The 27,884-nt window shown below is 41.2% G+C and overlaps 1 protein-coding gene across 3 annotated transcripts in view; it reads left to right on the top strand.

Moving 5' to 3' along the window:
- Nucleotides 1-27,884, top strand: part of prkcz (protein kinase C, zeta) — a 111,822-nt gene that overhangs the window by 56,898 nt on the left and 27,040 nt on the right. The window contains exons 5-15 of one of the 3 annotated variants that reach the window (XM_054609572.1): nt 606-691; nt 10,287-10,418; nt 12,157-12,244; nt 13,845-13,853; nt 14,848-14,903; nt 15,151-15,345; nt 22,135-22,232; nt 23,211-23,297; nt 25,472-25,607; nt 25,794-25,881; nt 26,660-26,779. In XM_054609572.1, coding sequence (XP_054465547.1) covers nt 606-691; nt 10,287-10,418; nt 12,157-12,244; nt 13,845-13,853; nt 14,848-14,903; nt 15,151-15,345; nt 22,135-22,232; nt 23,211-23,297; nt 25,472-25,607; nt 25,794-25,881; nt 26,660-26,779 — 1,095 coding nt within the window. Of the gene's footprint in view, nt 1-605; nt 692-10,286; nt 10,419-12,156; nt 12,248-13,844; nt 13,854-14,847; nt 14,904-15,150; nt 15,346-22,134; nt 22,233-23,210; nt 23,298-25,471; nt 25,608-25,793; nt 25,882-26,659; nt 26,780-27,884 lie in introns of all 3 variants that reach the window. The other 2 variants (XM_054609569.1, XM_054609571.1) reach the window with 2 other exon arrangements.

Here is a 27,884-nt window from a genome sequence, read left to right as displayed (position 1 = left end):
TTCCTTTGTAACAAATTAACAAGTTGTATCCCTTGTGTTTGAGTCATTTCAATTAAGTTTCAGCACACTGCATGTTTATGCCTTGCTGTTTACTGATATCTGACTACATGCTGCTATTATGAATAACTACACATCTCTGTCTTCTCTGAATATGAGGCATTATGGAGCACTAATAGGTGCATCCCTCACCAGGAGGCAAATAAAAGGATGGATGAAGGCCTTGAGGAAAGGAAGAAGAGGGAGAGGGTGAAAGAAAAGTGGATTGATAAGTGAGGGAGCAGAAAGAGAGAGAGGCGTGTGTGTGTGTGTGTGTGTGTGTGTGTGTGTGTGTGTGTGTGTGTGTGTGTGTGTGTGTGTGTGTGTGTGTGTGTGTGTGTGTGTGTGTGTGTGTGTGTGTGTGTGTGTGTGTGTGTGTGTGTGTGTGTGTGTGTGTGAGCATGCGTATGCCTCTCCCTTGAACTCAGACTTCTGGTGAAGGAGGAGCTGTAGGACCTGTCCCTTTTTTTCCCCGTCCTCTCCATCTTCCTCCTCTCCCGTCGAGCACATCCATCCCCATTACTCCCTCACCATGCTGCTACTCTACAACCGTTTCCTCTCTCTCCTAGAATCGATCTATCGCCGAGGGGCCAGAAGATGGAGGAAGCTCTACCGAGTCAACGGACACCTCTTCCAGGCCAAGCGCTTTAACAGGGTGAGTGTCCTCAAATCTGTCCGATACGCACTCTAACTGTGGGGTAAACGCGGTAATGCCTGAACAATGCTGCGGTCAGACTCACTGGGACACACAGAGGGACGACCACTCTGTGTCCCTAAAAGACACCGGAAGCCTTTAGATGATGTGTGTAGTTTGAAGTTTGCTGTATTTTCTCAATTTTAAAGGCTTCTCCAGATGTTTGAAAGCTTTCATGTCACCATTTTTAGAATACATGTGAAAGGAGTTTCTACATTGGATTTTGCTGAACAATATAGGGAAGCTACAAATGACTTATTTGCAGTCAACACTGAAGCAGTTACCATTTGCTCTGGGCTGTTGAGGTTAAGGTTTGTTATTTCTGCGAGGATTTAAAAAAAAAGTGATTTTGGAAGTGATTCTAGATTCTAGAATCATTAATTAAAATCTGATATTGTCAATGATTTCAATGTCAGAAACCAGGCTTGTGTTTAGTTTAAAATCTTTTTAGTTTTCAACCTCATCGTATGGTCTTGAGATATGGATGTAAAAGATAGTAAGGGGAGTTCAGTTAAGGTGAAAATGTGGTTTATTACCAAGGTTTGTAGAAGCACGATAAATAACATCAGTATTAGTCGGTGCTGCACCTCAGTTCACTATGTCCTATGGTAATGTTCAGGGCCAGAAGATACCTTTACCACAACTTATTTTCCCATAACCATTATCTTCCCCTAACATAAGCCATACTGTAGTGTCCATGTGCAGAAAGACAGAAATAAAAAAAACAAAAACGTTTTTGCATTGGACATTATCCAGAGTTTGTAGAATGGTCCATCGTCGTTATTCTTTTCTGTTGGTAGGGTTGGACATGTGGTATGTAATTGACTTCTATTGTTGATACCCTGTGGTTGACCAGGTCCTTCAACTCTGTGTTTGAGTAGCATCTGTTACCATTGGCATCGGGTTAATGATGATCATTTCCAGTTCAGGAAACAGCGATGTATGAGTGTCTTTAGTATACAGTACAGTATATCTATATGTGTATGTATATAACAACAGCGGAGACCACAGTCTGTCAGCATGCTGACCAGCCCCCCCCCCCATGTGGATATACTGTACATTTTTATTATTTCTTATCTTATTTTTGTTCTATCTTTATTTTGTTGTATAGTATGTGTATTTATTGTCTGTGTCTGTGTAGTTGAGCTGCTGCAACACTCGAATTTCAATTTCAATAAAATAATAATAATAATAATAATAATAATAATATATATATATATATAGGTAATCAAGTCACTGCTCCAGCTTAGCTATCTGGATATTGGTGCATATTTCATGGTGTCCCAGTTCAGGCTTGTCTAGCAAAACACACACACACACACACACACACACACACACACACACACACACACACACACACACACACACACACACACACACACACACACACACACACACACACACACACACACACACACCACACACACACACACAGGTGTGGACTTTAATATTGCCCCTGATGGAGATGAAGAGCTCCAGCTGCTCACATTGCTTTCCTGAAACAGGACTTTAACTTTAAAGTGTTCTGTAATGCACAATGGCCACTCTGGAAGGCAGAAGAAATACATTAATGCCATTTCAATAAGGCCTTTAAGTACCTAATGTGTTTTCTCTGAAGGGGAAAGGAGGAGATCAGGTTCCACTGCTTTACCTCTGTGCTGTGGCCTCTCCTTTTGTGAAGCGTATATTAGCCGTAGCAGGATCATATCATATTTATTGTTGAGGGACGTGTTTCTGTCGCCTGTCTTCTTGAAGGTGTGTAGTACAGCACTGAGGTCAGCCTAGCTCACTAACAGTTCCTGTCGCTCAGACGTAAGATTCAAAGGAGACGTTTTAAAGACAAATGTAATAGGTTTCATCTTCACTGTTGTAAACCAGCTCTTAGGATGAATCATCTCCCACGGGTGCTATGGTCCTAATGTCTAGACCAGAAAGTGGATAAGCTCAGTGCACCGGCAACATGCTGACTCAACACTTTGCTCCAACCTAACCTTGATGTGGCCATTACTGCCGATGCACTGTGGAGCCCTGCCGATTCAGTAAAAGACATATAGTTATATTAGTACCACTCATCATTTTCAACCCAACTTGCTTTTCCAACATTTTGCACAGAAGTTATATGGAGAAGGTCGAGGTGGATGGTTTGTGTACAGTGTGCAGGACTTTGACACCAAAGACTGAGGTTTATGTCCTGTGATCCAAGCATCCCAATAATTAGAATTTCAGTACTGCACTGACTGAGCCAGAGGACTACATTCTTTCAGGAAAGTTTTAAATATATTATGGTTTATGGATTTCCTGTATTGTGTTGCCTTTATGTCTTCTGACAAGGACGCCCTGTCAGAAGATATTGTATCTCAATGAAACCTTTCTGACTCAATAACGTATAAATAGGTAAGATAAATAAATGAGATATTTTCGTTAACCAGCAGATATTGGCTTAAAGCAAAATACACAGTTTATAACTTGTTAACACCTTCTGCTAGTTTGTGCTAGCTAGCTGTTATGTTATTTGGGATGTAGCTTGATTGAGCTATTTGAAGAGTTTTAATGAATCTGTTTCCAGTCATGTTTTATTGTGAAGCTTTTCTTTTATAAAGTAGTTGTCCACTTAAACACACAGCCCACGTCCTCCACACTGGCCCTTTAACTGAGTGCTTTGAGCTGCCTAAACAAATTTCTTCTAAACGAATGTTCTAAAATTGCACAATAAATGCATTAATCATTTTCAGGAGACAGGGTAGTACATCTTTTAGATTTCCTTGGATAGCGTCTTGTTATAAACTCATAACTAAAAGTGTTTATATTGTAAACCAGTTGGCTGTCAGACTGGGTTTTATCTGACTGGTGTTGCTATGCCAGATTCCAGGCTTCTGGTTGGTTCACAGCGTTGTCCTCAGCATATAAATAAGCCGAGGAGAAGTAGGTCAGGTTTCTCCTCCCTTCTCTCACTCCATCCCTTCCTCTCAGTCTCTGCACGTCTGTCTCCATCTCTCTCCTCCCTCCTTCCTCTCCGTCTCTCCCTGAGAAAACTGCCTCGTGGATCCCTCTCATTAGAGATAAAAGGGTCTCTTTAGCTCCTGTTTCCCACGTGATGAAGCAGAATTCAGTTGCATATGCTGGCTGTTTGCCTCCACAGGCGGGGGGTGGGGTGGGGTGGGGGGTGTTCAGGCAGGCTGCTGAGAGCTGAGAGAGGGAATGTGTTAATATCTACCACTGACATGAGACCTGTGATCAGAATGGGAGCCAAACTGAGGTTTTCGCACACAAACGTGAATCTCCAGTGATGCTCAGGACACTGACATATAGGGGTGTTATCAATAAACTGCTAACCGTCAAAAAGTATTTTAACCATTTGATGATATTAGGTCAACAGCTCAAAGAAATATTTAACATTTAAAAAAAAAAGCAGCTAAACCAATTGATATGCTGGAGACTTACAGGGAAAGTCGCTGCTTGTGTCCTTGACAATGGATGCAACATCCTGGCAGCTACCTCTCCCAGAAAGGTGAACTGGGGACTCTGGTTTAATGTTGTTGGTTAGTGATAGGTTAACGGGTTCTGCTATCGGTCAGAAAATAAATTCAAAAGCAGCATCCCTCATCGCATTTTTACTTTCAGATGTAATATTTTGAAAAATATTGAAAAAAAGAAAGAGGGTTAGAGGTTATATTTCTGGAGTTCTGGTGTAGCAAAACTTACTTTTCTGTGCGCTGCTCGTTGTCCACGGTTCGATAAGCAACTCGATATGTAAAACTGCAGTTGGAGTTGAGAGACGACGTGTACGACCTGATTGTTTCACAAGTCGTTATGAAAATCATTTTAAACCAATCAGTATCCAAATCATTGTCAGATGATAGTGGACTATATTTTGGTCAATGCGTTGTAGTCTTTGTTACTGGATGATGAATCCTATCAGCTTTGGTTATCCCCTGACTTTTCATATCGCACCATCATAAGGCCACAGCTCGACCAACAGCTGTACTTTGTATTCATTGCTAATCACTACATGGAATTATGCCTTTTTCCCTGGAACTGGGATTTCCTGCCTTAAATTAAATTAAATGTAAAACACGGAATTGTAGATATCATTAATTTATCAGAAAACGCTGTATATTCTCATTTTCTTTTGGTCATTTTCTGATATGCATTAGGTTATACTTCTGTCAAAAAATGTCATAGAACCACGTGTTTTACTGTTGATCTGAGGTAAATAATGTGTACGATGGCCCCGAAGAAGAATATGTTGCATTTTGGAAAAGTTTTAGTTGAATTGCTTATTATTCTGGGATGTTTTGTTGTCAACTTAACATTATACTCTTAAGCTTGTGTAGTTTGTGTTACTGGTAGTAAACAAATATTAGCATGCTAGCATGTTAAGCTATAATGGTAAAAATGGTAATTTCAATCACAATTGTGTCAAACTGGCAGAGCTGCTAACATAGCTGAAGACTTTTAACTGGGCCGGCAAATGGACTGAAAGGCTCACATACTATTTTTATGATAGGAGTTGGAGCCCTGTCTCTGATTCTATGGGAGCTGCTGTGGACTAACATGGTTGATTCTTTTGCTGTATCCTGCAGGCCTGGATTACTGCAGACGCCAGCGGTCAGTTTGTCCTGATGAGTTTTCTTTGTCAGAGGTGAATCAGACAGCACATCATTTCCCAGCATATGAGGCCAGACAGGTTCCAGGCACTCATATGATCTGTAATGCTGCGTGCTGGGCTGAAGGGAGGACTGTCAATCGATAAAAGCTTTCCTCTATCTTCTCATCCCTTTATTCCCAAGCTGCAGGCAGCCACGGGACTCTGTTCCTTCACAGTGAGGCATCAAACATCATCTGCAATAGTTTCAGACAGGCTGCTGAGAAGTAACGTTTTAATGTTTCCCCCAAAACACAATGACAGAATTCTGTTATTCTTGTTCATCCTGGCTGATGGACTGTTGACTTTGTTGTCATTGTCATGTGGTCTTTTTGTTGCAAACCCCGGCCCCAGTCAGGCTGAAATATACAACAGTACTTGTTGAGTCTTGTAGACATCTCTTGATATAAATTTGTGGTAAATCCTGGAGTTAATGTTATCCCAAAGCAGAGCAGACTCTGGGATTACATTAACGTCTCTTGCAGCACGTAGCAGTGGGCAGAAGTCCATCAAAGTCATGGTCGTCACTGACGGACTCAGCTGCTCTGATGCAAGGCCAATCAGTGCATCAATTTCATTTACCATCACTCTTCATGTTTGTCATGCGGTTGAAGGTTTTCTTTGAATTGTTCCTGTGAATTTGTTCGTTTTTTCCCCGTTTTTTTCAGTGGAAACGGGAATTCCTTTCCCTAAGAAAAGTTTTAGGTCATCTTGTAATAAAGTACAGTAATTCCTGATGGCAGATCATATTGTGTTGGTCTTGATCTGAAGTAACTGCAGCGTGCATTGGCATGGAAGGATCTGTGGTATGCAGCCATTACTAGAGGATGTTGTCTCCTTGTTTTGGTGGTTGGAGGTGCAGAAACATTGCTCGAGGACTTTTTGATGTTGTTGTTTTTTTTTCACTCAAGCTGTTAAAAGCCTCTCTGCACTTGTTATATCAAGAAAGCCTTTGCAGATGATCATTATTTTTGCTGAATTGAATGTCATTAGCTGGAGGTAACAATGGTGATTAGTCTTACTCACGTCTATCGAGTAAAGTACTTACTGTCTCCCAGTTAAGGAATAATTTGCTTTTACAAATCTAAAAAACAGTGTGATTCCGTTGTCTGGATATACTGACTTTGCAAAAGCTGAGGTTTCAACACACAGATGGGCTTTTTCAGTAAAACAATCTTTGTGGTGATTCAACAATGTACAACTCTGCTGTCTTAACAGAGCTCATTGGACTTAAGAAGCAGCTTATGTGTAGTTGTATGTAGATGTGTAACAGAAACCAACAGAGAGTATCTAGTAGAAATTGTCCGTGTCAAGAAGTGCTAGTTGAGTTGTTGACAAAAGCAACAAAAAGACAAATGTTGGTCAACTAAGTTCACTGTTTTTAACTTACATCACGTTTACATTGTCCTTCTGTTCTAAAGAAAGATACACATGTGAATATAGTTTATTTTTCATCTGTTATTTTCAAGCCAATTCCAGTGGCTCCTATATTTTTAGCCATGTTAGTGGCATGGCTCCGGGGAAAGCAATGCCTGATGGTTGGTTGGTTAGTTGGTTGGTTAGTTGGTCAATCCACCAGACTTTATTGCATGGATGAGTATGAAATATTGTACGGACATAAAAGGTCCATAGAGGATGACTCTTGTGTTTTCCTCTAGCACCATCATCAGGTTATTATTTTAATATGTCCAACACTTTGATTTATGACTAAAACTAATGACATTCCCTTTAGCCTCAGCTGTTCTTGCATTAAGGGCTAATTAACAAATGTAAGCATGCTAAAACGAGATGGTGAACATTATACCTGCTAAATCTTACAATGTTAGCTTTGTCACTGTCGACATGTTAACATGCTGATGTGAGCAATAAGCACCCGTTTGCCCAAGAACAGCTTAACAGAACTGTTAGCATAGCTGTAGACTCTTTAGGTGCAAATTCACAAAGAATGGATCACGACCACTGATAGCATCATGGATTTCACAATATTTGCAAAAGTTGTCCGCCCTGTCTCAAGGTACGAATCACAGAAGATATTGTACTCATTATGTTACAGTGAAAACACACCCATACATTTTTTCATCTGAATGCAATTTGCCATTGTTTTTGCAATGGATTGCAGAGATCCATGTGGCAAAGTATAAATGTGCTTGAGGGCAATGAGTCGGTTGTGACAGTCAGCGGAGCAAGACTTCCTCCTGCTGAAGAGAGAGGAAATAGAAACATGTAAACCCAGGATATAAGAAAGGAGGTAGAAGGAAGAAAAAACGTTTTTGGTAATTTAATAACTAATTCTTTTTTTTTTTTTTCTAATGCATTTTCAAACATTTCACGTAGGGAATCTTATTCATTTATTTTTGACATCCCGTCACTGCATCCCAAAATAAAGTTTTTAGAAGACAAAAACTTTATTTTGTTACAACGGACTCTCTGAAGATGCCAATATTTTCATGTTTACTGTGTGTGTTAGCGCACACACGCTATTATATCCAATAGCACAGGACCACCGAGGCGCTATCGTTTCTGCAGGTTTAGCTGGTGCAAAGGCCGCTCAATCCTTTTGTGAAATTGACCCAGACTTATTTCTAACGCCTTGTCTATGCTTATAGATTTCGGATAAACAAAACACCTTAAAAGAAGCCAAGGATAGTGACAACAACAACGGTTCTGCTTACCTAACACTGCTGATTTGTCTCAGCTTGTGTGTGCTGTGAAAGGAAAGGAACTGGACAAAAGCTTGTGATTGATTTCTAAATGTTCGCCTAAACCTCTATGTAGAGTTACATTAGACTGAAGCAAGCCTTTTGAAGTCTCATTTCCATGGCAACAGAGCAGTGACTGGGACTCTTTGTTCTTCACACCATCAGCATGCACACCCTGTGAATGAATGTTGTCGCTACAACAAAGCACACACGCTGTCCGGTCCCCAGTGAGACATTTCGGTGACAGATGTTTTGATGTCCAGAGACACTGAACATCCTTTGGTACAAATATAGCACTCTGCTAAAAACTAACCCCAGAGAGAGAGAGCCAATGAAAGAGCAAACCCTCTAGAGACATGTTGTGGAACAGAGAAGTCTCAGCTTTATTGCAGATGTCTGGGTCCAAACATAATAAAATAATGTGTAGAGCAAAATACTAGTTTATGAAGAATGTAGCTGGGAAGTACAAACAAGTCATAAATACTATAATGTAAACATGAGCGTACATATTTTCAGTTCAGTGTAGCTTGTACAGTTTACTTTACTCTACGACACAATCCAAACGGACTCAACAGTAATGTAAAAACAGAAGTTACTTCATTTTACAGGTCTGTAAACTCCTAGTTGTAAGTTTCCCAGAAGGAACTAATTATAGATCAAATAGAAAAAAGATACTAAGTAAAATAGACAGTGCAGGGGTCTACAGAAAAGAGTTGCAGGTTTCCTTAGGCACCATTCTGAAGGGCAGTGTTCAATATGTACAATGCATCATTTAAATGAATTGATAAGCTAGTGTGATGTTGTCTTCTTGTCAGTGTACAACAGGTCAGCTGATCGTGCTTAAACAAAGACATTCCTCCAGAAATCAACATCTCAGAACTAAGAGACTCAGAACTGTGTCTCTGTTTTCACTCTAATTAGTACCAGATCACTTCAGAGTTTTGGGAAAATGAATTTAAATATGTTACCACTAATAATACTCAAAAAACACATTTGACGGGGCGGCTGTAGCTCAGCGGTAGAACGGCTCATCTGCTAATTGGAAGATCGCCGGTTCAATCCCCGGATCGAAGTGTTGTTGGGCAAGAAAGTGAACTCCAAATTGCTCCTGAAGGCTGTGCCATCAGTGCATATACATGTCCATTCATCAGTTTCATTGATTCATTGGTTCATTGTCTTTGGGTCTGCAGACAATAGACAATGTTAATATGAAATATAAAAAAATACACTAGAAACGTTTTGAAAAACAAATTTGATACAAAAGAGATGTGTGCCAATAGTGCGTATTATGTGAAAATCATACCAATATGATGAGTTTCTGCACCAATACCAAGAACGAATACAGGTTTTTGACTGTTTTTCATTTAAAGCTGCAGTAATCAATGCAAGGCAGAGTTTTTTTGTGAAAGAATCTCTGATAAAGTCACTGTATCTACCTGTTTATCAGTCAGACACAGTTAGAGAATAGCTGGTGAACATAATGGAGCTTTTCTCCTCAGGCGTTGGTGGAGACCAAATCACGTATCACTTCGGCTATCTGCCCGACCACGATTTAGCCTTTTGAGAGCAACCGACGATATTTCTGGGGTTCTGGTTTAGTCGGCGGATATTAAGGCCAAGACTTCATTTATTAGGCGAGAATGGATTTATAAAAATCTCTATAAACACAAAATACATATGTATGTAGACATATAAAAGAAGAAACTACTTAAACTCTAAACCATCGTCAGACGTTAGCCACATTCCACCCTTTTGTGCTCTCCACACAGACTGTTTACCTGCATTTAACCAAAGACTGCCCAAACGGGATTGGTCAATACCACTCGGACTACAAACCAAAACCAGAGCGCTTCAGGTACCAAAATCTTGTCCTGTTGCCTTCCGATTCTACATTGACATGCAGATATCTGTTTATGGAGATTAGTGGATACCGAACCAGAGCTGAGGACGAGTGAATATTGTCCTAAATGGCTTTCATTAGAAAATGAAGCTGTGTTAAAACAATACAAGAATGCAAGTTGAAAAGGTGTAACGTCTGACCACATCTAGAAAAGTGTCTCCTGTCACCTGACTCTAGGTCCATCACACTCATACATTCTACAGTGGTTAACTGTTAATCAACCCTTTGATGATAATTCAATAGTGACTGTTTCAGCGATAGTTAAAGTCTAACCAGTCGGTGTGTGCTGTCCTGTGTGTGTGTGTCTTACAGAAAGCCTACTGTGGCCACTGTGCTGAAAGGATATGGGGGCTGGGAGGGCAGGGCTACAAGTGTATCAACTGCAAACTGCTGGTCCATAAGCGCTGTCACAGACTCATCCCTCAGACCTGCCAAAGGCTTATGGTGAGTGTGTCCTCCTGAACTCTAGCTCACATGTTGTCGACAGGAATGAGGAAGATTACATCCCCTCACCAGGAGAGTTTTAAGTTACAGTAGCACAAGAAGAACACCTGCACGTCTACCAATAACAGATAAAATCAAAAATTGCACAACTGCAGCAAGGTTTGATAACAGAGGGGCAAACTGAAAATCAAAGCTGACTCACAGTAGTAAGCCTCTTTTTGTAAGTAGAAATAGAATCACGGCTCTGATCTGACTTTTTAAATGTCAGTCTCTTTGAAATCATCTTCAGGTAAGGCTTAAATTAGAGAAACACATTTATTTCACGTTCTGGGATCCAAAAACATTTATTACAGCAGTGCTAAATTGTCCACACTGCACTGTACGTTGAGTGCACTTCACTGCGCTTTTGGGTTGAAGTGGTTTCTGTTTTATTTTGGACAGAAAAATAGTTATCAGCTGAAGCCACTGTCAGCATGTTAAAAGGTGCAATGTGTAACATCTCGCCAAACAAATAGGAAGCAGGGTTTCACCTCTTCTGCTGGCTTTAAACAACCTACATTTACAGTCCATTCATTCATTATCCGTTACAGCCTATCCTGGTCAGGGTCTCGAGGGGACTGGGCCGATCCCAGCTGTCATTGGGTGAAGGCAGGGTTGACATATATATAGACAGACAACCATCCACACCTACGGGCAGTTTAGAGTCTTCATTTAACCTAAGCTGCATGTCTTTGGACTGTGGGAGGAGGCAGGAGGACCTGCTCCAAACAAATAGAGGGAGAAAACAAAACAAGCAAACTCCGTCCAGCCCCGGACACGAACCCGTGCTCCTCCTGCACGGCGATAGTGCTAGCCAACCACACCACCTAAATTTACAGTCATCGTAAAAAAATAAAATAAAGCAACTTATTAACTAACAGCAGGGTGAACTTGACCAATCTGCTGAAACTCTAATGGCATGTGAAAATAACACTGCTATCTGCATGACCTTCATGTGGGGCCATAGGTTCCTCTGTTTGTTTACTGTGACACTAACTGGTGGCTGTACGGTCTGTGTACGCTTTAATACGTAGTTTAGTGGATTCAATTCAAGGCCTCAGGGCAGCTCTACCTCTTCGTCCTCTCATGTAACACAGAGGAAGACGTAATGATGTAACTTCAACACTGTGACCTCTTCACATTCTCTTGATAATGTTCAATCATTTAAAAAAAAAAAAACTGAAAATCTGGCCAGATCTTACACATTGCACCTTTAATGGATATGTCGTATAGATGTCGTATGGTGCCTCACGCTGCTGTAGGAGCACAATCATATATATTCAAGTTTAAGGAGATCAATGCATCTGACACAGACACAGCCCTCCTGCTCTCTTGTGTTCCATGGAATCAATCCATTTGACCACAAAGGAAGCATCTGACCAAAGACTAAAATCCTGACTAGAATCAATGGAGCTTTGGGCGAACCCTCCCATCAACTCCACCAGATATCTTCAGTGTCAGATAAGTGGCTTGATAAATGAGATTATTTAATGCCTTTTTTTTCCAGTGGAACCCTCACATTGTCAGTAAAGCCTGGGAGCAACAGCCAGAGAGTCTCTCCTCATGCAGAATTTTCCTCTCAAACATGATTCATCACACTCTCATCCAGGAGTGTACCAGCATGAGTGGGCATGTCAGTGGGCATTTGGGGGAATATGTCAGGGGACATTTAGGTGCTATTTTGAATTTCTTTGTTCAGGATTCAGTCATGCCATCACAGGAGCCCCCTTCAGACGCCAAGAGTGAAGAAGTGGACCTTCCACCAGAGGACACAGAGGACACAGACGGTAGTAAGACCTGCTTCTTCTTTTTTTAACTATATAGAGTGCTGGCATCTTATTGTGTCAAGTTTTTTTTATATATATTTCTAAGTTATAAAACGTACAAGCTCAATATTTGCTCCACATTCTCAGACTTAAACATTTTTAAACTTAATGAAGAACAATCAATAGAATTGTGAGGAGAGCTAATACTAAGCTAAGGCAATGAGGTTCATACTTTGTGTGAGATAGAAGACGAAAAAGCTACTCTGAATCCAGTCAACCATTATGTGAATGTAAGAGATGAGCAGAGTGATGAAGGACACTATTGTCAGGATACAGCGGAATTCTATGGCTGTCAAGTTCCATCAAAAATAATGGATGCCCTGTGTATCTTTCTGTTTGTCTGATAAGTGCTGGTTCAGAAAGGCTATTTGAGTTTGAGCCGCATCCATTTCAAAGACACTGGACAATGCTGTTATACTGGATAGTGACCATGTGTAAGCAGCTGCGTCACCAGTGACTAGTTCACACACTTTGTTTGTACATGTAGGATTAAAAAGAGATTTTTCTAAAGGGCTTCAACTGTATTGGATTAGGAGTCTTTGGGCAGGTCTGAAGTCATGGCTCAGTGATGCACCGGAGCCATCCTTAGCATGACGCCTCCCCTAACACTGTACAACCCCTAGAGCACATAGGCTCTGCTGCTGTTAAACAAGCGTGTAAATTGTTTAGAATTTACGTACAGATTGGCCTTGGCTCCAAAGCCTTCAGCAGACGCGCCCCTCAGCGGTTTCAGAGCAGAGAAAACTGCTCATTGTTTCATGATTTTTGAAAACCTGACTTTCTAATCTTGACTGATTTATTTTATCCTTCAAATTCGGCCGGGTGGTGACATTTTCTGTGGTGTGACAAACATGTTTATTTTAGTTTTACCAGACTTCAATGGACACGATTCTCTCTGCATTGCACAAATAAAGGACAACATTTTTAACTCATGGTTGTAAACATTTCGATTGTGGTCCAACGCCAAGTATTTCCTGTTCCTGCATGAAACAGTTAAGGATGTTGGTTTCCTGTAAAGTAACAGTGTAACAGTGCAAAGACATTGTAGTAAAAAGATTATGAAGAGCAACCACGTCGAACCTCTCAGCTTCTTCTCTCCAGTAGAACATTTTTGAAAGAATTCCACACTTTAAGGACATTTTACTGTGTAACTCTGTAGCAATACAAAAGTCTTCCAGTAGGATAGGAGCTGCTGTCTCAACTCACAACTCAACATCAATGTACGTCCACTAAGAGAGCTTGTTCCTGCCGCTAGCAGGCTCAGATAATTATCATAAGTGTCTGACAACATTATGGAAAGAACCCTACGGAGATACAGTATAAAGAGCCGTTTTTTCCTTTTCGCTTGATCAGGTCTGTTTGTTATTGTGTCTAACCAGGTCTAGCTCAAGGAGAAGTCTCATTTGGAAATCTCGTGTTGCAACTACATTGACAAAATATTCAAAATATTCAGCACTGACACTGGAAATCTTTTAGATAACACCGGCACTCCTCTCTCCGGCTCTCACTCACGTTTCCTCCGCTGTCTTCCAGCAACGAGTCGCCTCTCGGGAGATTTGAGCAAGACCTGGTGAGACACAATAACAAACAGACCTGATCAAGTGAAAGGGAAAGAAAAGCATTTTAATCAATAATGTTGTCAGACACTTCTGAACCAACAATCTGAACCTTTCAGTGGCAGAAACCAAGTTTAAAAATAGTTGTCCCCTTTAGTCCCTTAGACTCAAAAACATGGGAAATTAGGTTCCAGTTTGAAAAGTTCGTTACCCTTTAATATAATTGAATGTAATATAATGTCATCAGGTCTAACCAACTGTCACCATGGAAACATAGCTCTCAGGCCAGAGTTAGCCTGGGGCTAGGGTGGCTAACCTTTTAGCCTTAAATTAAGTCAGTCTTTAACGATTACATTTTCTTTAAAAAGCTTGCGTTAGACTCATGGACAAGCTGAGGTCAGACCGGGCTAACATACAGACCGCTATGTGACCTCTGACCTCTGACTTGGTGGGCATTTACATGAGCTTTCTGTCACGTCTTTGTCAAATCAGCAAGCAGTGCAGCAGTTAAACCCTTATTAAAGCTTCTAGAACTCAATCCAACAACACTTCTCCCATTAGCAACAAAGATGATCGCTACTGGTACCAATACATTACATGTAGAGGACAGCATACACATGATGTAATACACGGGCAGATCAATTATAGAAAGGATACTTTGTTTCAAAAGATTGTCATTAGACCCCGGTAGCTTCACCTCGCACTCACCATCACATCATTTATGTAACTATGTAACTGTTATCTAACCACGTCACTGCTCTCTAATGGGATCCCATAGAACACAGTGCTAAATCCTATTAAAGGGATTCTGTGTGGACTGATATGGGGGGTCTGCTGGGGGTCCCTGCTATGACACGCTCTGTGGATTGACCTAGTTTGGAATTCCTAGTGGATAGCTGGACTTGAATCTGTGTACTGTACCTCCCCCTACTGGCCAATACGAAGAACAGCATGTTAAACCTGTCACTTGTGTCACATTCTAAATGTGTCTGTCTGTGTCTACTACAGTACCTTTTCTACCACACAACTGTTCAGTGGATAAAACAGAGGATGCAGATACAGAGGTGAGAATTGACTCATCGTCATTCATATTGTTAACTCTAAACGTTTGTTCAATAATCATACTTCTTTTGACTGCAGTCACAAGGTGTAATAATGTAGTACACATTTTTTGGGAAAAGGATAATAATTTGGGAAGCACCGCTACTTCATAATTCTTCTACCTAAAACTTGAACATAAAAAAACATTCTAACCATACATATTCATTTTGAACGTGTCAATAACACCACTATGACCTCCGCCCCCTGTAGGACATCAAAGCAGTAGTGGACGGCATCGATGGCATCAAGCTGTCCCAGGGCCTGGCCCTCGGGCTGGGGGACTTCGACCTGATCCGAGTGATCGGGCGCGGCAGCTACGCCAAGGTGCTGCTGGTCCGGCTAAAGAAGAACAAGCAGGTGTACGCCATGAAGGTGGTGAAGAAGGAGCTGGTCCACGATGACGAGGTGAGACACTCGGGACACCTGGGATGTCAGGGAGGACAGGTACATACTGTAGCTCCTCTACAAGACACACTGAAATCAACTCCAGAGTGGGCTACACTTGTTATTAAACCAAACATGCATACATTAGCCTTCTTCTCCGAATGGCAGTTTTCAAATAGCTTTTTTTTCATTGACGTGAGAAAAAACATGGTGTCCTTGCATCGAGCCTTTATTTGATGTGGACTTGCTGCAGACACTAGAGACACTTAAGAATAGGTGAAGAAAGGTTTTCATTTTCCTGAGTTACTTATTCTTCATCTGGGAACTGGTGAAAACAAAAAGTTATTTTTTTTTTATTGTTGTCAGGAACTTTCAAAAAAGAGGCTGAAGACATTTATTTTTCTTCCAGATGTTCAAATGTTTCCATGTACTTCATTGTGTTCTAGCAGGTTGTGTAAATGACTCCTCCTCCTTATTCAAGAGTATTGATAGAGAACCAGAATCAATAATAGTATTAGTATTGATAGAATCCTAATGATACCCATCTCTGCTGGCATGAGTTATTGAAGGAGAACTCTGGCTTATTACAACTTGGGTCTTATTTTTGTAAAAGCCATTTTGATAACTCACCAAAGTAATTGTTGGAGATTCAGAAACACAACATCACTACAGCACAGTCCAAAAGGGCATGAAACAGGAGAGTCAGACGATCTGACAGGTGGTAAACAAAGCCAGCATTTGTTTCCACCATATCTAAACTGTGTTTATATAGAAGTAAAGGGTAAAACAGAAGCACCTGAAATGTTTCACTTTTTTGCCTTCATTTTTTCTTGGTAATATGTTTTGGTGCAAACTGAGTTACCAGTCTGTTCTTTCCTCTCCCAAATAACGTGTACAATTTTATTAGAACTGTTGGGAATGCCAAATGTACAAATACACTAAACTAGAGTGAACAACAAAGACAAGAAATAGAAAACCTGTTAGCATAGCTGAGAATAAAGACTCAGCAGGTGGAGACAGTAAGCCTGGCCCAAAGCTCAATAACACACCTACAAACACTGATTCACAGGTTGTGACTGCTTTGTTTATTCTGTGGTTTTATATCCTTTGCCCACTCCTTGTTGGATAGAGGCAGTGAATGCAGTGTGTCTGGCTGTAGCTTGACTGTCCACATGCAGTCAGTGAGTTCAGATTTTGGTTTTGGTCTCTGTTGGCACCAAACCGGAGCACCTCACTGTGACGACAAAACTCCAGGAGGCTGCCTGATGAATCCAAAAACATTGAAATTAACAAGTTTTTGACAAGCTTCCGCGCTGCTGCTGCTGCTGCTGCTGCTGCTGCTGCTGCTTGCTGTGTGTAATTTAGAACCACTTTATTACTCACATGTCACTTTTGTTGCTCTGACAGTCAATTGATAGTTGATAGAATGAAGGCCAGATCATTCAGAACTACCCTTTGCTCCTGTGTAAAACACAGCCTGTGATGTAAATGGTACAGACTAAATGACTGCCCCACAAAAGTCATACAGACTTGTCTTTCTTTACTAACTTTACTCTATGCTGTAAGCTGCAAATTTCCCATCCCACGGGATAAAAAGTCTTATCTTATCTTATCTTATCTTATCTTATGAGATGTCCAAGATCACACTTTATACAGTATAAGTAGTACAGCAACAACAAAAACGCTTATGGAATGAAATAGCAAAACTGAAGTGGGATCTTCAGTCACTTGCTCCTCTAGGAAAACATGCATCCTTTACAAAATGACCTGAAGGTCGCTGCAACTCTGCCCTCACTCAAACCCACGTGGGCCAAATCCTGCAAATTTTGATGCGGCCCGCATATCAGTTTAGGTTCTCAACACATTTGGGGACCCACCTTGTTGTAGCTTTGAGCTGCACAGCAACACACATATGGGCATGTGTCAAGAAACAAAACAAAGCTAGCGCAGAATGGCAGAAAAAAGGAAAGTTGCAATGAAATATCTTTTACTTAGAGCCTTCATTAAGTGTCCTACACAACCATTGAGTTGTCATATTCAGGCCTGGGAAACAGTTGGCTGTGTCCTACTCCTAAGGATGGAACCAGAATGCTTTATTTAGCTTGACTAAATGCCATGATGACCAAGCAACATTTTTATTTGGCTTCATGTGGACGTGTATGTGAGAAGGCTATATGGGACATGCAACAATATAATCAAAGTTATTATATTTCTTTTTTTACATCAGGTAAAAGCATGTCAAAAAACTCTACGCCTGGCCCACAATTTGATTCTTAGTTCCCAGTGTTTAGTGAAACTGACTTTGAACTGACTGAACTAGTTACACTGTGTTTTGCATGCACTGTACCTGTAAAAGGCTAAGTTGAGAGGGAGCAGTGTGTTTGTGTTGCATAACCCCACTAGATGGTGCTGCTGCTCAACATATAACGAAACACACACAAAAAAAAGCCAGGTGCACGTAGAGCCAGTATGACTGACCAGAGCTACTGCATCATCCAACATCTGCAGAATGAATGCAGGACAACATAAATCATGTCACAGGCTTCATGCCTCCACTCCCCTTATCCACTTCTAACATGTTTCCAACACTTCATACTAAAATCCAATGTTGAAATACTTATTGTGATAGCTGAAGACCAAAACAGATTAGAATCTATAAGACAGAGTTTGCCCTGATAAAGAGGGTTTAAGGAAACCATTGAGTACTAATTTGGTGATTTGACGTTCATTTATTCATGGCTCCATTCAGGCACACTGCTTTAATAATTCATCCCTTTCGTAGTCTATTGCCTGACATCAAAGGAAGCTTGTGCGAGCTCTCACAGACAGACCGCAAACTACCAGAGCAGCTGAAATGACCAACACGAGACGTGTTGTAGTGGCATATTCTGCATAATTATAAATTCCTCCAGTAATAATGAGTTGACCAGAAGGAATATGCTATGGAGCGCTCTGTATGGGGCCTCTATTGATATCATAAATTAACCAATACGGTGTTTGAGGCCAGCATGGGGGAACTCGAAATCTAGACACATTATATTGTAGATTACATAAAACATTAACCATCATCAACTTAATAACATTTTAAGTCAGCATAAAACAACCCCGCCTCAGGCTAAACACTCACACTTCTCTATAAGTGAAGTATGAACAATTAAAACCCCAGCTGACTGATGATAACGAGAGGAAAGGGATGTGTGTCTAAAGATACTATAGCTTTTTATAATTGTCATAATGGTTCTTGCTTTACTAGTTGTCAATGGTTGAAGATAATTCTTTATCATGACACCACTGCTTTTTTTTTTAGTGGTTAAATTCCTGTGGGTTGTTCTTTCTGACTCGCATGATCCGTGTGATCCCAATACTTCTGTTGTGTTCGAAAGTCCAAAAGCAAATCATTGTGGCTCAGTGGAGTGCAGGGTCGTCCTCCAATCGGGGGATCGGCAGTTCGATCCCTGGCTCCAGCAGTCCATGTCGATGTGTCCTTGGGCAAGACACTTAACCCCAAATTGCTCCTGCAGGCTGTTCCTGCAGTGTATGTATGTGTACGAATGTTAGTTAGGGTCCTGATGTGCAGGTGGCACCTTGCATGGTAGCCCCTGTCATCAGTGTATGAATGGGTGTGAATGGGTGATTGATTAGTAATGTCAAAGCGCTTTGAGTGGTCGGAAGACTAGAAAAAGTACAATCAATTCTTCTATGAGAAGAGAAACGATGCAAGGCTGGACATTTCTTTGTGTAAGGGGCACATTTCTGTCTTTCTTGGAGGTCTGGAGGATATTCTTTCAACCACTGCTTCCAAAATAGATTCACTTTATATTGCACCTGACACCACCTTCTGTGAGCGTAGCTGTCTTCCTTTTTAGAAAGAGTAGGAGGAAGAGAGGGCTCCTGAGTTTTGAACTGAAAGCGGTGGTTTTGAGTCAGGGACTTTAAGTGATTTGAAACCTTTGTAATCATTGAGGATGTCTCTACTTCTCATTGTACAGTTTTATCATCATCAAGGGCTTGCTGTTGGATCAGTGCACTCTGAATTGTCTTTCCCAGATGCAGCCACAACTTGAAAGCTGAGGAAGGATTGAACTTCCTCCAAGAGATTTCCTACACACAGCTTCAGTCTTTAATGGTATCGTTATCTTGTGTGACTTGACCCTCTTGCAAGTTGCGTTAAGGCCGAAATCATTATCCAAATCAGTAGTAATGCTCCACGTCAATGAGAACAGCTTGTATAGTTAAGCAGGTGAATACTACACCATATATCTTAGCTGTCCTCTGTCCTGTTCCACCCCAAATTGGCCAATTTAGCATTTTCCACAAAGTTTAAACAGATTATGATTCCGTCAAGAACATACCTGTTTTCTTCAGTCTGACGGTTGTATCGTTCAATACGACGTCTGTACGCCCCGCCAAGCTGAGAGGCAATGTTCATTGTTACAAGTAAGCCTAACTTCATGGCATCATGCGATGCACAACTCTCTGTTTTACCAGCCGTTCTGAAAGATGGCTCACGTCCCTAAATCCACTTGCTGACCAGAGAGTTTCCCCTCCTAAAAGTAGACATGGAAAGCAGAATAGGGCTTTTTTTTATACATGCAAACAAGTTTTCTTTTGAAACCACTCGTGGTGGAATCATCTTTTTTTATCTTTTCCTTCCTGAGTTATGATAAGGTTGTCCTGTCGATGTGGTCCCAAACATATTTCCAGTTTTTGGCCCACGGGTGAAGAGCTAATACTGTAATTAAATAATCCTCTTGAGTCATCACTGCTGTAACATTAACGTAAGCACTATATCTGTTCATCTGAAGCTAGCTAGTAAAATGTGTACACCCTTGCACCATTAAAATCATCCAATGGGATGCTTCTTGGGCACTGGCCATCAGGCCCCATTCCCGATCTGAAAGGTCAGGTAGAACGCGCGCACACATGCGTATATATAGTTTGTTGGTCTAGAGCTACATGTGCAGTAGGGCCAGTTCTACAGTGCCCCACCAAGCGGAAACAGGCAAGCTGCATTAGGCACAAGGACACATTTACACACACTACAAAGCAATATGTTTCTAGAGAAGAGATTTCATTCAGAATATGATGAAAACTTTCAAAAATGTTATGTAGTACACAAAGTTGAGTTTGCCATTATTGTGTCTGAAAACGAGAAAAACGTCTAACACAGATGCTAATAGCAGCAACCGCACCTGGATTCCAATATGTTTGCAGCATGTAGATGTAGATTCTCTGGACGACCTCCTTGTGTTACTGATCCTTCTGAAGGGTTCCTATGTCCGTGATAAGACTTTTCCTTTGGAACACACCGACAACCTCCTCCTCTGGTGCTCAAGGTCCTCTCTAGGCCGCGGTAGGTGAAGAGGAAGTATCAGTAGTTTTATTTTCCCTTTCTTTAAGTGAATTGCTTGCTTGCTTGTGAAGAGACACACAGTCTATAGGCGACATTTGTGGCTCCAGCTGCTCGAGTAGTCGTTCGCTTTGAAAATCCTGGCCGCTGCTCTCTCGACCTCATGCCAGGAAGAGTCAATAACTGGTCTGTCAGGTGGCCTGTACTGTACCTGTCACAGCTGTGACTAACACACGTTTTTATTGCTAGGTCCCAAGCTTCTACTCGACTGATGTCTTCTGGCATTCAGGTTTATATCACTTTGCTTCAATATCTTGACTGATCATAAGCACAAGAGTTTTTCTCAAAGCTATACGTTCTGTCCCCTAATAAACATAATCATGGAGATAATGGTGAGAAGGCAATTCTTGATCAATGTCCACTTTACCTGTCCATGGCGGTTAGCTGATCATCATTGGTTCTGATAACCCCATCGTTAACACCAGCCGAAGACCACTGAAGGAGGTTTTGTTGGATTACGGCATGGCTGTGTAATTGTTAGTAGTTTTCTTTATTTTTTAATCTTCAACTGATTTAAAGCCTTCATCAACCCTCTTCTGAGCTCCTCTATAGACTTGAGTTAATCATTTTTAGTGATGCTCTGTTTGATTTACTGTTTTATAAAGACTCAAACATTACAATTCCAACCAAACCGTAAAAAATGACTTGTGTGTGTAAAAAATGTAAGTAACATGACATTTTCTAAGGTGTGACCACACTGTGCTGAGGGACTCAGGAAAGTGAGAATAGTAGATGTCAAACCCCAAACCTGTGGTTGTTGCTCAGAGGTAAAGGGTTGTCATCCAATCGAATGACCGGTGGTTTCGATCCCCGACCCCTCCAGTCCACATGTAGAAGTGTCCTTGGGCAAGACACTGAACCGCAAACTGCTCCTGCAGGCTCTGCAGTCAGTGTATGAATGGGTGTGAATGGGTGAATGATGACATGTTTTTAGTGCTTTGGATTGGTAGACTAAAAAGATGCTATAAAAATGCAAGTCCATTTACCGCTTAAAAGTTTGAAAGTGGAAAAAAATGAAATAGTTGTATATTCAAAAGTAATAAAGCCATGTTGAGCGATGTGAGACAGGCAGTGTTAGATAATCCAACGAGCCCTTTGTGGGTGGCGTTCTGAGGTCTATCAGTTGTTATCGGTGCCTCTACTTGATTAGACTCCAAGTGTCTTCTGATAGCCTCACAGATGAAAATGAAGCTTCTGGTACTGGATTATTTGAGAGAGAATAAACCTGAGTGTGGGGATTGTTCTAAACACAGACTACACTTTTTATTTGTGGCATGGTGTATCTTCCTCTGTCTGTTTAACCACAAGAAACATCTAATGATCAGACAAATTGATTGCTAATACATTATCTTTCCCTCACGCCAATCTCTGTCTCCGTCCGTCTCCCCTCTTCCCTTCAGGATATCGACTGGGTGCAGACGGAGAAGCACGTGTTCGAGCAGGCGTCCACCAATCCATTCTTAGTAGGCCTCCACTCCTGTTTCCAGACAGAAAGTCGGTAAGATCACGAGAAGGATGACACTCATACTGCATTTAAAGTCAATACATTTTTTATGCAGCTCATTGTAGCTGACTGTACTTATCAGTAATATGAAATATGACTTACAACTGATCTCCTGAGGGCCTTCTGCATTGATTTAGCCTCAGTTTGAACTTGCATAAAAAGCACAGGTGCGCTCTCACATCACGTCAATTGAAGTCTTAAAATCAAACATTTTCCCCTGATGAAGGTCTAGTGATCAAGAGCTAGTGTAGAGCCTTCCTTTCTCCATGCTAAATGTTTTTGGACATCTTGCATCTTAAGAGTGCGTCTGTCTGGTGTGGGGATCTTTTCAAAACATGTCCAAAAGCTATTAAAACCCAAAGACGAGCCAGACCATACTAGATATGTTCCAATAACACTTTTCATACCAAATTCCAATACCTGAACTTGCGTTTCAACCGATAAAGAGAACCGATCTGATAACAGTTCGTTAAAACCACATCACCGTTTCACTGGTGGGATTTTAACCAGTAACAAATACTGCCAAGTCGTTGACATTGTGCTAGCTAAATGCACAGAATACAGCTAAATGTGTTTTAATACATTTTCAGATATAATTTGCACATATCATCGAGGTATGAACTACACAAAAACACTATTTGTTAGTAGGTAAATTCATGGTTGGTTTTGGTCTTTTTTTTGTAAGGAAATTTAAAAGGAAAAGATGAACTACTGGCAGGCTGCCCTGTAGCATTCAATGGGGACGTTAAGAGTCAACATGTAACACTTCTGTTGGTAGAAATAATTCAGATGTAAAATAGATGCCTTCTCAAAATCAGATTGCTTTAAATCAAAGTGACAGACAGACATAGCACAGGAGCTCTTTTATATCTGATATCTCTTTGTTTTTCAAATTGTTTTGTTACAATGATCAAATCCTAAACAACATCAATGGTGTACTGATGGATTTTGTCATCACGCTCTGGTTTGCAGGTTATTTCTGGTGATTGAATATGTGAACGGCGGGGACTTGATGTTTCATATGCAACGACAAAGGAAGCTCCCTGAAGAGCATGCAAGGTAAACATCCGCTTTATGTATCGATATTCCTGCCTTACTAAAAATGTAATGTTTGTCAGGATTATAACTCAAATTAGAGATGCAACGTCATCATTTTTAAACATATATAAAGTATAGTGGCTTTATATTTTCAACTTTATCAAATGTTGTACTGTAATAAAAATACTTGGCAGGTGATTTGATGAATCATCTGTCAATCAGAGTCTTGCTGAAGCCCGTCGGGAAATGAAAGATAACATCTTTTCCACGTAGAAAAGTCTTAAGAAATACTCCCCAGTTCTGATAGAACTGACGCTATTGCAGCATCTAGGCTAACCTCATGTGATATGTGATCCCACAATTCTCATGTGATCTCCTGACATTACGAGCGCCATGCAAGGTAAATAGTCAGCTGGCTATACGGGAAACACATGTAATATATAATATTTTACTATGTAATTGGCATTTATTTTGTGTCAGACTTTTGGACTTTTCTTTTCATTTCAAGTACAGTAATGTTCCGGGGTGTGTGCTGTGTCTTTCTTTTCTGTCCTTCATAAACCATCAGTTTCATAAGAGAATCTGGGTTTTTGCAGTGTAGAACAGCTAGAGTGAGTGTGAGCTCGGTGGAAGATGCTTTTATATGCACCTTGTTTGCGCACAGTCTAAAACGTTGCTCAACAACATACTCCTTACAAACATATGCTCAACGGGATGCTTTAGCAGCTCTTCCAAAACCCAACCTAACACGTATTTTTCCACCACTGAGAAATATAATGAGCACCCATAATTCATTGAGCCTCTGTACTTGCGGGGCATTCCAACTGCGGCTCTGATAAATGCTGGATCAAAGGCTGGGTAATTTAGAGAGGCACTGTTGGGCCCCTATCGGCCCCTGCAATCTGTATTCTGGGAGACAGTGGCTGTACATATGCAAAGCAGCATGTTAATCACTCATAATGATTGTACATATTCATGAGCAAGCGCTCTTAGAGAGAGCTCTGCTGCATTCCCCCGCGCTGTGGGGGAGGCGGGCCGGTGGGCGATGGATGGTGCTGCTGATAGGGCGCCGCTCCTATCAGTCTGATGCCAGCAGTGAAACAACGGTGTACAATGGAGGCTGTCACAGTGAGAACGTGGGGAGCGCTGTGGGATTTGTGAGTTCTCTGTCAAACATCCCTCCGCAGCAGTCCTTCCCTCAGTGTTTGACAATCATGGATTTACAGCAGGCAGACAGAGAGAGGCTCTTCACTGTTAATGTAGGCTTATCTCCTGGAGACAGAATGCACACTACCTACACATGGAGAGGAACTGCTACTGAGTTACTGACGCACACCAAGTACATCCAATTATGGTCAAAACGAGAGGCTTTTAAGAGCAATGTGTTCTATAAATATGTCAATGTTCACCATAAGGAGATTGATCTTTGTATCATAGATGTACTTATGAAAACCCATTATACCTCAAAACTCAGTGAACAATCAGCAATAACCAATAACAAGGTTCAAAGAAACACAGCACAGGCACCCACAGATACAGGGTCTTTGGCAAAACCCAACGCAATTCAGCTAGTAGCCATCGCTGATGACTGCTTCTAGCCTAAACAGTTTGGTTTTGCCTGAAGTCCCTTTATCTGTGAGTGCCACTATTTTTGTTTCTTCCAGAGTGGCTCTAGAGGAAAGAGAGAGTTCAGAATGGAAAGGGTTCATCCTTTGGGAGCATGAATTTCCAGACATGGAATCTGTAACATTGCTGGCCTTCTGATCTGTCAACGTAATGGCTTTAGATGAATAGGCGTTCGGACAGGTTGCGGTTATATAAATGCTGTGCATTTTGCTTTATCCAAACAGAACAGGATTGTATAGAACTGCAATTGCATGATATATGTCACCTTCATAGACTGCAAGCCCCCCCTTTACTTCTAACCACGGTCATAGCACTACTGGAGACGAGCAGTAAAGTGGAAAATTACAATATCAAGTTGATTTTAAAACTTGTTTTGCGGTTCAACGCCTGTTTATTCCTGTGGCTTAATTTATGACCAATGTGAGTGCGATGGTCATTTGAGACCAACACAACATGTGGGCTATGTGCCACCAAGGGCTATGTGTCGTGTTCTGGTGTAGATCTTCGGCCTGATGGTGGCACCAGTGGACAGCTCACCGTTCCCTGCATCTCTCTCTTCTCCTTCACAGATTTTATGCTGCTGAAATCTGTATCGCCCTGAACTTCCTGCACGAAAAGGGCATCATCTACAGAGACCTGAAGCTGGACAACGTTCTCTTGGATCACGAGGGACACATCAAGCTCACAGACTACGGCATGTGCAAGGTAATACACGCATTGCTTTTTTTTCAGCAGGTGTAGGGGTTATCAATAATTCAGTGTCAGTATTGACTGGAAGCACTGACAGGGCCTCGGTCTCTGTTTTTCTATCCACCCATCTGGTTCTTGCACATCATTTCCTTTGTCTTGTGTAACATCAACCATGTCTTCTTCCCCCACCACCCCCTTCAGGAGGGGATCAGACCAGGTGACACCACGAGTACCTTCTGTGGAACACCCAACTACATTGCACCCGAGATCCTCAGAGGAGAGGACTACGGTGAGTACAGGAGTCATAGTGGGTTGGATCAGTTCATGGCCAAACACTGATCCCAACAAATCATATTTTTGTTTCTAAGCTACTGATGGTGAATCTATAAATTTGAATGAAAAAGCAATGAAGGATTTATTTAAAAAATGCACTACACCACCTAAACTGCATCGGGTAATTCTTGGCCCAGATTATCTGGTAATCTGAAGGGTTTCCAAACGGTCATTTTGGAGCCGCCCCCTTATTTTCCAAACATGTTTGATATTTAACGTTTTCTAGCATTCCTAGGCTGGCAGATATTAAAACTGACCAGCCATTTCTCATCCGGACTCATTAAGACTTCTGCTTTTGTTTTCTCTAACTGCAAAGCATTAATACAGAAAGTTTTAGCGCAACGGCAGTCTCTGTTTTGTTCACATCATCTTCCCAATGAAATGAATTGAGAGAGATCACATGAGGTGGTTCCTTGCTCCCTCTGGAACCATAATCCTAATCCTGCACTGTTTGATGAACCTTTATTTTTTAAAGAGAACAGCATCTGCGAACATTCCCACGAATGTGTGATGCTACTCGATATGAAAACTGGTTAGGATTTTAAAACTCCTGTAGAGCGGCTCCTGTGGCAGTGCATGTTTTCACTAGTGACCAAACCAGCCTCAGTTTATGATTCATATTGATACGTGTCTGATAAGTGAGTCTTTTCATGCCACACACATATATATATGTATATACAGTATACATATTTATATGGAGTAATAACTTGTCTTATTGCTGTGTGCCGTCTCAGGCTTCAGTGTGGACTGGTGGGCTCTGGGCGTGCTGATGTTTGAGATGATGGCTGGGAGGTCCCCATTCGACATTATCACCGACAATCCCGACATGAACACAGAGGAGTACCTCTTTCAAGGTGAGGCAGAGGAATTTAACAATAACAGGGTTTATATCTGCTCTATACACACTGCGAGAAGAGTTTCCATGGCACTGCTGTCCGGGGAGCAACGTTTCTCTTCCTACTATGGCGAAAGAATAACTCGCTCTACTCTGCCTCTGGTTGGTTTACCCTGATAGCCCTGCCCTAACCCAAACCAATCTCACTCCTCATGTCTAAACCTAACCAACCAAAGCAAGAAAAGCAACAAGTACTAGCCATTCAGAGGCAGCATGGGGCGGGTCATGACCATAGTAGGAAAAAAACTTCAAGAAAAAGGGCTTTGAACTGGGAAAGAGCAACCCTCTGCTAGAACACTTCCTTTTTAGTAAATATTTCCACATGTGGAGATTTGTTGTCTGATTTTTTTCTTTTTCATTTTAGTTTTCAGATATTATTCTGCCTTGTAAAAGCACCAAACACCAACATAAATATACATTTCAAAAAGCGTTCATGAATTCTCAAATAATGGCTGGGTCTGAGACAAGTGCTCATAATTAAAGGCTTTATTCTTTGGGAGTAGCATTAATGTGATTTTAAAGTTGAAATCTGCTAAGAGGAAATGGAAAATTTCCAATACTTGAGAGTGCATGGAAATCTGTCCGTTGGTCTACAAAATACAATAGTGTCATTCAAGGAAAATGTTGTTGATAGTGGTATCAAACAAACACAGGACTTTCACCCAGGAGACCGCCATTTGTGTCCCATATGAAACCAAGTCATTTTTAAAACAGAACTTCTGCACTTTACTTACAGAAGTTGCATAAAAAGCTTAGTTATTTTACGTAAATGTATTTGTTTATTTATTTTCACCCAAACCACCAGAGGATTTGTTGCCTCAACCTAACCACGTAGTGTTGTTTAAGAAAACCTAAAAACTAAGCAAACTTACATTAGAGGTTTCTTTTGAAAAGAGACTATATATGTGATGAGCTGGAACTACGCATTTCCTGTGAACACGGACGTTTATTTTGAAAATACTTTATGAGTGTAAAAAGCGGCCCTCCCTGACACGTCCAAAACTAACGCTAGAGGGGAACTTAGAGCTACATAGTTTGAAGCCCAAGGCCCCAATTGCGGAATT

This window comes from Anoplopoma fimbria, chromosome 12 (genome assembly GCF_027596085.1).
Source record: "Anoplopoma fimbria isolate UVic2021 breed Golden Eagle Sablefish chromosome 12, Afim_UVic_2022, whole genome shotgun sequence".
NCBI lineage: Eukaryota > Metazoa > Chordata > Actinopteri > Perciformes > Anoplopomatidae > Anoplopoma > Anoplopoma fimbria.
Note: the sequence above shows the minus strand (reverse complement) of the source record. Positions and strands in the feature narration are given on the sequence as shown.